An 11,425-nucleotide genomic window follows, 5' to 3' on the forward strand; every position below is an offset into this window, starting at 1 on the left:
GGCGCATGGCTCATAATCTGGATGCCTTCATCCAGCAGTTGATAGACCATAGCTGATGATTCTAGATTTGAAGCTTTCATGACTGCAAGGATTCATACTCTTAGGTTTTTTCGGTAAAGTCACGTAGGTAAAAAATAAAAATATAATAAATGAAAATAAATCAATTAAATCACGATGTTTCGGAGGCAACACAAGCTTCCTTCATCAGGTGTAAAAAAGGGCACAGCAAAATAGCTGTAGCGGATGATAATGGAGAGGCCGTTAATAAGCAGTGGATAGACCGTCGCTATTGATGACTCCAGCTGCTTGGGAAGGACCATAAGAACCCGAAACATGTCTATTAAAATACTTATTTTAGTTAAAAGGCAGCGCTCGTAAGAGATCTGGCGATTACTTGATTTCTCATTCGAGCCACTTGTATCCACATTGTAATTCAAACTCGCACCTCCTGTACATCCAGGCCAGCAGGCGTTGAGGTGCGGTGTGAATGTTTTGAATAATGCATGATGGTTACATCACACGCGATACGAGGACTGAGTGTCCTGTTCACTTATTTTAGAAAAAAACAAGTAGTTTCCCTCCCCAAGTTCATCCCGACTGCTCTCGGTGACAGATGACAAAATCCGCGTGTATCTCACAATGAGCGGAGCAACTCTCTGTGCGAGAGAACACTTCCACTTAAGCGGACATCACAGAACTACCTGCGAGATCCGTTTCAGTAACCCCTGGGTCCATATGTTCGTCGCGTGAGAAGTTGTCTCAGAGCTGGATTTGAGCCAAGCTAAGTGCAGAATAGAATGTAACCATGCTTTTATTTGTGCGCTCATTGATGATCAGGTGTTACAAGGAACCAGACGAAATTAATCAGTAAAGATCGCTTGCCGGTTTGCCGCAAACACACAGACGTCCAGCAATTACACGACACACATTAACCTTATTTGTTGAGAAATTAAGGCAGCTGCTGCGGCGGTCGAATAGTTACCAGCACGCTGCCCTTGCAATCCAGATGTCAATTCAATTCCTTCACCTGGCACCGTGGTTTAAACACATTCCTGCGGAGGGAGCTGGTAGTAACGTTGGGTTGCTCGGTCAATGGCCAGGGTCAACGGCGGCGTGGTGTATTCCGCAAATATGGCCGACTGTGAGGGCGGGCACAAGCCGGCGTGAGTAGGTTAAACGTTGAGTTTTATAAGGGCACCACGGGGTGACCAGCCCATCCCCACCCCTCCCCACCCAGCCCCAGCCCTCCCCACCCAGCCCCACCCCTCCCAGCCCCTCCCCACCCAGCCCCTCCCCACCCAGCCCGACCCCTCCCATTTTTGGATGCACGACGGACGGACGGACACAATAATCCCGTGGGCTGGTGGAACCAGGTGGTTCCTACCAGTAACAAAATGTATCGAGTTTATTTCATTTCTCCACCTCTAGCCACCCAGCAGTGTAAATGTATCAGTGGAGTAAAATATGGGTACACCCGTTATCTTCCAAAACGTATGGGCAGTGTGGACGAGTCGACAAATGCGCCCGAGAGCTCCCTCTGGTGGGAGGTCCATTCCGCCAGTTGATTTGCGAGCGATTACAGGGCTGCTCCTTCAGCTTTTAGCTGACAAACTCGGGCAGATGTAACCATGCGGAGACACAATCGGCGCATTCACGGCTAAACTTCTGCTGGAAACGGCAGTCGATTTGGGAAAATGGTTACCAGGCTCCCGGCTGTCGTGCAACAACCTGAGAATCTTTATCAGAATATTTAGGCTGGAGGTAACCGATGAGCTATGATGCGCTTTTTCACAGATGCCCAGTAGACCGTGCACGTAAAACACGAAGAATTTTGGCATCAAAACACGCAGGAACAAACTCAGGCCTTTATTTGGCAAAAGCCTAGCCACGCATCTCAAGAGCAACCAGTTCAACACAGCAATATATATATTTTTGCGATTTTATTAAATAACATAGGCCCGTAACAATGCTTTAAATGACAGAAAAACCGGATGGGGGAAGACAGCATTATTTAACAAACCTGAATTGCAACAGCCAGTCTCAATTGGGGGACGACTCGCGTGCCGTGACGCACGGTGCACGTATGCAGTGACGCATGCGTGCCGTGCTACTGACCACTCACCATGGGCACGCAGCTGCCAGCCGTGTGCACGGCACAAGCAGAAACTGTGACCAATTTGCGTGGCCATCCCCGTCTATGCCACAGCAAGCAAAAGCAAATTTTTAATACTAAAATGGACTTGTCTCTCCACGTGAAAATCAAGTAGTTTTTAGTCCATCAGCCGACCAAACTTCCAAACAGAAGCTGAACAGCAGCATGCGCTTATTGGTCTCATCGGCAGACTGAGATTCTCTAAACAAAATGCTGCCGGGTTTCCAGATGTTATCGGCATGAGCACTCCATCTACACGATGGGACCCTGTCCATCGCAAATAATAACACTGTATAAAATCAGAGGCAAGTGTATTAAATTATTAATTTCACTATCCATAATGCTCCAAGTCAAGGCATAATCACAACGCTTGACGAAATTAGCAGCACCTACTCACACGGGGGCGACACGCACTGGGCGTGGTGGAACCCCAGGTGCCAGGACACCGAGCCCCAACCACTTTCACAATGGGGGGTGGGGGGGGCTCAGCATCCCAGCTCGGCGCGCAGGCTATCGGCGGCGAGTCGGAAGCGGTGTGCGGCGAGCAGCGTGTCGGCGTGCGACACGTCGCGGTGAAACACGGCCCGCAGCTCCCGCTCGCTCCACACGCCCACCAGCACGGCCGCGTCCGCTTCCTCGGTGCCGCTGCCGCCTGCGTGTCCTGCCAGCAGCTGCTGGCGCAGCATCTCGGGCGTGACGCGGGGATCCGTCACCGTCACCATGACGATGTTGGTGTCCACCTTGTCGGGCCACGCCGTGCACAGAGCAGCGCCGTGCTCCGCCACGGCTGTCAGGAGAGACCGGCGGTGTCATCGTCGGCCCCAGACGTGGGCGGCTCACCAACTCTGTGCGTCTTCACACGAGTCTATGGTTCTCTATGTAAGTCTACGGGACCAAGTCCCTTGGCAAACGGGCTTACACTATGACCTCACTGGGCTTGAGAACCCCATTTAATCCCAGGCGGCTGAAACCTGAACGTCAGTGCAGCCGGCTCAGTATCTCTGCACCCTGAGCCGCACGCTCACCTCTAGGCGAGACCCGGTGTGGTGAGCGTGCGGTGAGCATGCGGAGAGCGCTCGTACCGTGCGCGAACATCTTGGCGTGGCGGTGGTCGGCGAGCAGTGTCTCCTCGTAGCCGTCGAGCGCCACAATCCCCGCGGCCGCCACCACCCCGGCCTGCCGCATGCCCCCGCCCAGTGCCTTGCGCAGGCGTCGCGCCCGTGCCACCAACTCGCATGAGCCCGCCAGCACCGAGCCCACTGGGGCACCCAGGCCCTGCACAGGTGGAGGGAAAGAGGGAGGGAGAGAGGGAAGGGGATAGAAAGAGAGGGAGAGAGCGAGAGAGGAATGGAGAGTGAGAGAGCGAGGGAGAGAAAGGGGGAGTGAGTGAGATGGGGGAGTGAGAGAGAGAGGGGAGTGAGAGAGTGAGAGAAAGGGGGAGTGAGAGGGGGGAGTGAGTGAGAGGGGGGAGTGAGAGAAAGGGGGAGTGAGTGAGAGGTGGGAGTGAGAGAGTGAGAGAAAGGGGGAGTGAGTGGGAGGGGGGAATGAGTGAGAGGGGGGAGTGAGAGAGAGGGGGGAGTGAGAGAAAGGGGGAGTGAGTGAGAGAGAGGGGGGAGTGAGAGAGACAACGAGAGAGAGGAAGACACCGCCTGGGTCATCTCTCCGACCAAGTGGTCGAGTGACCACTTGGTGATGTATTTAATTTCATATTATTTTAAATTTGTGCCCATCTGTCTGGGGTCAACAACATGAGTACCACTTAGTGGGGAAGTTAAAAGTGGCTGTCTTATGGATATACTTGCACCCGCCACTGGCTCAAAATCCGTAAACAGGAGTTGAACTCAACCTCAATGCCCATTTGAGCAGGAGATCTCACCCCGTGCATGCGAGGGTACCAACAAATAGAGAAACGCGTGTGCCGTGCCCCTCCGTTGGTGGAGGGGGGCACGGGGGGTTGACGCACCTTGGAGAGACACAGGCTGACCGAGTGGCAGTGCCCAGCGATGGCGGCGGGGGGCACCGACAGCGCCACGGCGGCATTCAGCAGCCTCGCTCCGTCCATGTGAACCCGGAGCCCGAGCTCATCTGCCAGGGACCGCACCTGCACGGGCCCACGCGTGGCACACGCAGACTCCCGACTGGTTTCGACAAGCAGTGCCTTACTCTTTGGTTATTTTGGTAAGGCCTCGACACAGAGGCGTGGTTTCTCTGTGTGCCGATGTACGTCTCTCTCTCTCTATGTATCTCTGTGATATCTGTCTCTACTTATTTGTCTGTCTATATGTCTCTGGTTCTGTGTTTTATCTCTCTCTCAAACTTAGCATTCTCCGGAAGAATGTAATCAACCAGGTAGGGTGTTGACTGTTATGTTATCCGACTCTCTGTTGTATTACATTACATTTCTAAGTATACCAGATTTGTGTTTCTATTTCATTTATACCTGATGATGATTGCTTGTGTTGCAATCGAAACGTCGTATGCTAGTATTTCACTTATTATTTTTCTCTTTATACGTCACTTTACCGAAAGAAACCAAAGAGTAATTCCTGCAGTCACGAAAGCTCCAAATTAAGTAAGCAGTGCCTTAGTCGCTGAGGCGGGCTTACTCGAACCACTGCCAAATACTCCCAGAAGGGCAACCGGTGCGATGCGTACCTCGCGCAGGAAACCCACAGGGAGGGCTCGTCCTCCGCACGCGTTGTGGGACGACTCGAGGCACAGGAGCCGTGAGCGCGGCACGTGCGCGTCCGGGTGCTCGTGCCGCACCTTGCTCCGCAGCTCGGCCAAGTCAAAGGTGCCGTCGGGCCGCGTGGCCAGCGTGCGCGCGTGCACCCCGCCCAGCTGCGCACCAACAACACCCGCACGCACTTCGCATCGCTGGCGCCCTCTTCCCAATCATTTATATTGAAGTATCGTAGTGTAATGTGAGCATATATCCGGGTCGTTGATGGATCACACCTCGTTACGATGATTGGCTCTACCGGTCCTGGCCCATAGCTAATGGGGGGAAATCTAGGGGCGTGGCCCTGACGTAATGGGAAGGTGACATCTGTATGTAGAGGACAATGGGGGGACGAGTCAAGGGCGCGGTCCTAAAAACGTACGATGGAGTCTAGAAGATTCCATGGAGGTTAACCAGGATTGGTGGAAAGGTACCACATGACCCGGGAATTAAAAGGGGTGGAGACGGACAACACGTGGTCAGATCTGGAACGAACGGAGGGTGAGGCCACGCTGGAGCGGGGTCCAGGCTGCCACGTGGCCGCGCGTGTCTCTCTCTCTCCCTCTCACGCTGTCTATTAGCAGCGTGAAGGAGTAAGACAGGAGTGTTGTGAACGAAAGACAAATAAAGACCGGATTCCAGAAGTCGCTTCCACGACCTTTATTACAATAGGAATAATTATGATTTGATTTTTTGAGGCAGCGCCCTCCTATTCGCCAGGGCGTCTTAGAACGCTTTACATCACCTCCCAACTGAAACATTTGAAAGGGCACCTCCAATGGAAGCTGTCCCTGAGTGGCACAAGGCGACTCAGAACCTGGCCTGCATATGGGTATTAGTCTGCCAGTAGGGGGCGATGGCTGCTGCTGTGTATAATCCCAATGGGGTGATTACAACGCCCTTGATTTACTCGAACAGCCAGGTGGTTCAGCGGCAGAGCGAGCGGCTCGCAATCGGAAGGTTGCAAGTTCCAATCCTGGCTTTGGGGTTGACTCAGCCCATCATCCCTCCAAGGTCGAAAAAATAAGTCCCATATTGTGGGAAGCCAACAGTTGGATGTACTATGGATAGACTTTCCCCTGCCAGAGGAATGTGGGAATGAAGCACCCTTTGTTATTGCACAACCTGAGAAAGGAATATCACAAAACTACTTCTGAGATCCCTTCCAAGTGATGTTTTTATCCACACGAAGGAACTTGTATTTTCCCACACTAAATGTTGCCAAGTTAAGTGTAAACCCAAATTTTAAACAATACAATTCATAATATCTTAATTATCGTTAAATATAAATACTATGGCAATTGCCCAAGTTAAAATGTTTCCCAACTTATTCACCCTGTGTTGGTCATCCTGCTGTGCGCTCACCTGGGCGCTGGCTCCCTGCTCGTAGAGGTGAATGTGGGCCCTGTCTCCAAGCAGCATCTCGTCCCCTCGCTCCGGGCAGTGGCACATGACTGGTGGCACAGCGGGTGGCACAGCGGATGGCACAGCGGATGGCACAGCGGGCGACGCATCGACTCGGCAATCAGGTCTTGGGGGATCGGGTCAGTGACACTCGTATTCATGACCGATTTTCCTATCACACATCTGCGGGGACGGGAGTCTCGGTCTCACGACTGTGCACCCCCCCCCCCGCCCCTTCTCGACACGTGGGCCACCCTCACCGGCGATGAGGTTTCCCATGGTTCCGGACGGCACAAAGAGGGCGGCTTCCATCCCCAGCAGCTCGGCCACCAGTCCCTGCAGCTCTGTGTGGAGGGAGGAAGGCAGGCGTTCACAGGGATAATGTGTGGCAGCCAAAACTTAGTATCTAACCATGGAGTGTCAGTGACATGGCCCAGCGGAGCGTGTCCACCGCTTGTTACGGAAGTTGATTCGAATCCTACAGGCTGCCCTGGTTATTAGTGCAGTTGAGCGGCAAGCAGCGGCAGGGTGGCTCAGGGTGGGCTCAGGTGGGGGTAGGCCTGGTAGGGTCAGGGTATGCGAGTTAGAGGTGAGGCTAAGTGAGCTGAAGGTGAGGTGTCCAAGACCAGCTGAGTTCAAACAAGGCTAGACGAGGTGAAATATATGTTAAAAGTAATATATATCCCATTATGTGTGTTGAACTTCTTTCACGCCGTACGTAGCCAACCGTGCTAATCACTTGAACACTGGGGGAAGTTGAACCTAGGTCTGTGAATTTGTGTCCTCCGCGAAAACTATGAAGAAGTTACATTCGGCCTCTGGCCCTAAAGTTACAAACGGAAAAGGTTTCTCAACCCTGATTTAACTCAACTGAAAAAAAACCACTTCCCTCAATCAACATTTCTGGTAACCCCAAAAACATCCATTATAAGAATCCACCCACGTTTCTCTTCACTTCCCACTCAACACCCAATAAAACCACCCATATTTCATTCAGTCCAGACATAACAATCCATTAATAACAACCACCCACACATTCACATCAACCTCACAATGACAAAACATCCACGTCCCACGTTCGCATGAACGTCGCGACACAGCACACACACATTGTGCCTTCAAAACGTCGCTGGCAACAACTGCCTGGTGCTCCAGCAACACAACACCCGTTGTTACTGCTGAAGCGGTAATAATAAACTTGCCACGTTTGTTATTCACGAGGCAACTTCATGAACTGGAACATGGGACAATTCGTGCCAGTATCAAAGTATAATAATCGGTGTTACCCTTTCTGGCAATAAAACAGGTGTTTAGATGTTTCAAACACCAAACATAAACCTTTTGCGAGGAATCATGTCTGCATATAACCATTTTGTAGTTGCTCACCCCGAGCTTATAAATGCTCTGATACTTGTCCTGTTCGCCTTTTGGCGTTCTCTGGTCTAACACTGGTTGAGACTAGGCCCTAAAAAAATTAACCCGTAAAAACTAAGTTTTTCACTATAAATCCTTTATATGCGTGGCGGCTAGAGTCCTCTCGTACTCTGGCTTGAGATGGCTGCCACCTATGGGTCAGATGATTGTCTGCCACCATTAAGCAATTGGTAATTAAATATATTTTTTTCCCTAAACAGTGTAAAATTTTGGAAATTTCTTTTCACGAACATTAATTGTCTCGCACAACGAGTCTGTGTGCAAAATGTCAGCTCGATTGGATCACGGGAAGTGGGTTAAATACGACCGAAAGATTTGCACGGTCGTAAGCAAGCAAGTGAACTTAATATAAAGGATTTAAAAAGGCTGCCTCTGGTGTAGACCAATCAGTTTCAAATACAATGAATATTATATCAGATCACGTTTGTTTGAATGTTCACCACCAAGTACGTGTGCTTAACGTACTTGGTGTTTGAACATCTTAACGCCTGTTTTATTGCCAAAAAGGGTAAAACCTATTCTTATTTTTATTGCTCTACTCCCTGTCATGAATGTGTCTGTCTTGTTTAACTATATTATTGCCGTTAAAACGACGTAAAATTCGAATAAACCGGGTTCTGGAGTGTAGTGATTTGCTGGTCTCAGCGCACATTATATTAGTATGATGGTTCACCACAAGAACGTGTGCTTAATGCAAAATGTTTCCGTTTGACGTTTGAACATCCTGACATCTGTTTTATTGCCAGAAAGGGTAACACCTGCTCTTACATTCACGAACTGTGTCGGGTGGTGGAGGGTGTACGACACACATTTTACTGCCACGACGCCACTGCCACCCAAGCATTACTTAGCAGCGCTGAAGTGATTTAACAGTGTCATTGTTTTACAGTTTTCCAAACACAGGCCCAACGGTCAGCGACAAACAGCACTTGTCGAGATGCAATCGTCAAGTACGAGTTTGGCGTGTCAGATTAACGCATTGTTGTTGTTTTCATGTGATAGCTGGACACACAATAAACAACACACACACACAATAAACAACACACACACAACACACACAACACACAATAAACACACACAACAAACAACACACACACACGCTAAACAACACACACACAATAAACACACACACGCACAATAAACAACACACACAACAACACACAATAAACAACACACAATAAACAACACACACGCGCGTGTACATCAAACTCCACCACGACATCCAAAGTTTTCCCCAGGGACCCCCCTCCCCGCCATGGAGGCCCCCGTCCCCGAAGCTCCCCCCTAGGGCCCCGGACCCCTCGTGGTCCCACTCTGTGTGCCCGCCCGTCCCCCCTCACCGTCCCCCCTCACCGTCCCCCCTCACCGTTCACCGTGGGATCCTCGCCGTAGACATCGTCCCCGACCCTGGCCTCGGCCATCGCCTGCCTCATCGCTGCGCAGGGCCGCGTGACGGTGTCGCTGCGCAGGTCCACCACGGCCCCGCAGCTCGCCGAGAAGCCTCGGTCTTGCCTAGCCGCCCTGCCGGGAATCCCCCACCCAAGTCCGGCGGGGCAAGGCCGAGCGCACCGCCTCCAACCGGTCGATGGCCGGTGGAGAAGTCTCGGCCTCGGCGTTTGCAGCTTCATCAGCACGGCTCGAGCAGCCATGGTCGAAGCTCCCACGGGGAGCGAGACGTGGACCACCTTCCCCACGACACCGGCACTTCACTGGAGGAGGTGGTCGGAGTCGAGAAAGTCGAGGTCGAAGTCCGGGGCGAGATCGACTCCCAGGGCGAGCAGCGCGTCGTGCGCGTCTGTGGGGGGGAAGAAGGCGTCCATGCCGATGTTGAGGCACAGGCACTCGAGGAAGAAGAGCGCGTAGTAGAACACGAAGAGGTTGACGAAGAGGAGGCTCCAGAAGAAGAGGGCCTGGGGCTCGCTCCACGTCCACGCCGCCGCCACTGCCGGGTCAGCGGCGTGGAGCGGCACGGCCTGGAGCGCGAACATCACGGGTCGATGGTCTCCTCCTCCTCCATCACCAACAACAACAACACCACCAACAACACCACCAACAACAACAACACCAACAACACCACCAACAACAACACCAACAACAACACCACTACCAACAACAACAACCACAGGACAAATCGCTCGCTCGCTCACTCACTCACTCCCGAGTTACATGCACAGAGAGTGAAGACTCGACACGCGTCTGCCCCTCGGAGTAAACACAGCAGGCGATACTCATACTCTTAGGGTTTTTTTGGTAAAGTCACGTAGGTAAAAAATACATAATAAAAATAATAGAAATAATAATATAAATTTAAATAATAAATCACGACGTTTCGGAGGCAACACAAGTCTCCGTCATCAGATGGGACCGTCACAGCTAAATTTATTGTATCAAGTGAGGCAAAATTCCAAGAGACAAGCTCTTATATACAAGTTAAGGGGAGGGGAGGGGCTTATCTGAATGTGGTAGCCAATGAATGGAACATGTTGGTGGTTTTCGACGTCCCCTCAGCAGAGGTCGCAAACGGGTTTTGATTCCTTACCCGTACCCGGCCGCACCAGGTACCCGTACCCGATACCCGGCCGGGTACGGGTAGCCGGGTATCGGGTAGGGTACGGGTATCGGGTACGCGATTGCGACCTCTGGGATCAAGCCATGTTGCAGGCGCAGGTGGGTTGATTCTAGGAACTTGAACAAGACGTTGGGAAATGAGTGACAAACGGTTACTCACCAGTGACTCACGGCCTACCAGTACCCGTACCCGGCCGCACCAGGGTCGCAAACGGCTACCCGTACCCGGCCGGGTACCCGGCCGGGTACGGGTAGCCGGGTATCGGGTAGGGTACGGGTACCCGATTGCGACCTCTGCCCCTCAGCCACGCGGCCTTCGTGCATGTGGGTACCTTCAGAGGCATCGGTTGAACACGAAAACTGCCTGTTGCTTCCGAAACGTCGTTATTTAATTTAGTTATTTTCATTTATTTTTTTACCTACGTGACTTTACCGCAAGAACCTAAGAGTACGAAAACTGCTGTGGAGCGGGTATCCACATTCGGGTTTCTCATCGGCAGAGTTGACTTGTTTAGCACGTAGGCTTTCGCGACCGATATCATTCATAATAATGGGGTCTTTGTGGATTAGATCGCGTTTTAACCCCCTCCAAAAGCTGCATTATAGAGTTGGCGTGCTTGAACCAATGCTTGGTGAACTATCGGATGCCTGTAGGCAAGCACCCCTTCTAAGTTAGAAACGGGTCCGAGTTCGGCGCAAAGCTTTTACACAAAACGCAATGATCCGAGTCATGGTGAACACAACCCTCACTCGCACCGGTCTGCTCAAATTGTGGAAATTCCACGTTCCTATGGTGGGAGCGCGTCTGTCCAGAGAACGACCGCTGTTGCAAATGAGACTATTCTGTCTTCTTGGTTCTTTCGGTAAAGTCACGTAGAAGGGAAATAATAAAAAAATAAAAATTCAACATTATAAAATACAATTCTCACGACGTTCCGGCCACAACGCAAGTAGCCGTCCTCAGGTGACAGACCTGTTCTTCACCTGAGGACGGCTGCTTGCGTTGTGGCCGAAACGTCGTGAGAATTGTATTTTATTACGTTTTATTTCTATTATTTTATTATTTTCCTTCTACGTGACTTTACCGAAAGAACCAAGAAGATGAATCCTTGCAGTCACGAAAGCTTTAAATCGAAATAGACTAT

The 11,425-nt window shown here is 51.4% G+C and overlaps 1 protein-coding gene across 1 annotated transcript; it reads right to left on the minus strand.

The window, feature by feature from the left end:
* Nucleotides 1-1,925: 1,925 nt before the first annotated feature.
* On the minus strand, nt 1,926-9,784 carry LOC133345850 (uncharacterized). The gene is made up of 7 exons (XM_061556876.1): nt 9,079-9,784; nt 6,539-6,622; nt 6,240-6,328; nt 4,808-4,993; nt 4,116-4,253; nt 3,235-3,427; nt 1,926-2,939 (listed from the first exon to the last, which is right to left on the minus strand). Exons 1-7 carry the CDS (start codon nt 9,359-9,361, stop codon nt 2,638-2,640), a joined length of 1,275 nt encoding a protein of 424 aa, XP_061412860.1. The 5' UTR covers nt 9,362-9,784; the 3' UTR covers nt 1,926-2,637.
* Nucleotides 9,785-11,425: the final 1,641 nt, after the last annotated feature.

The sequence above is a fragment of the Lethenteron reissneri genome, chromosome 3, assembly GCF_015708825.2.
Source record: "Lethenteron reissneri isolate LAM-NWPU_2019-01 chromosome 3, ASM1570882v1, whole genome shotgun sequence".
Taxonomy (NCBI): Eukaryota; Metazoa; Chordata; class Hyperoartia; order Petromyzontiformes; family Petromyzontidae; genus Lethenteron; species Lethenteron reissneri.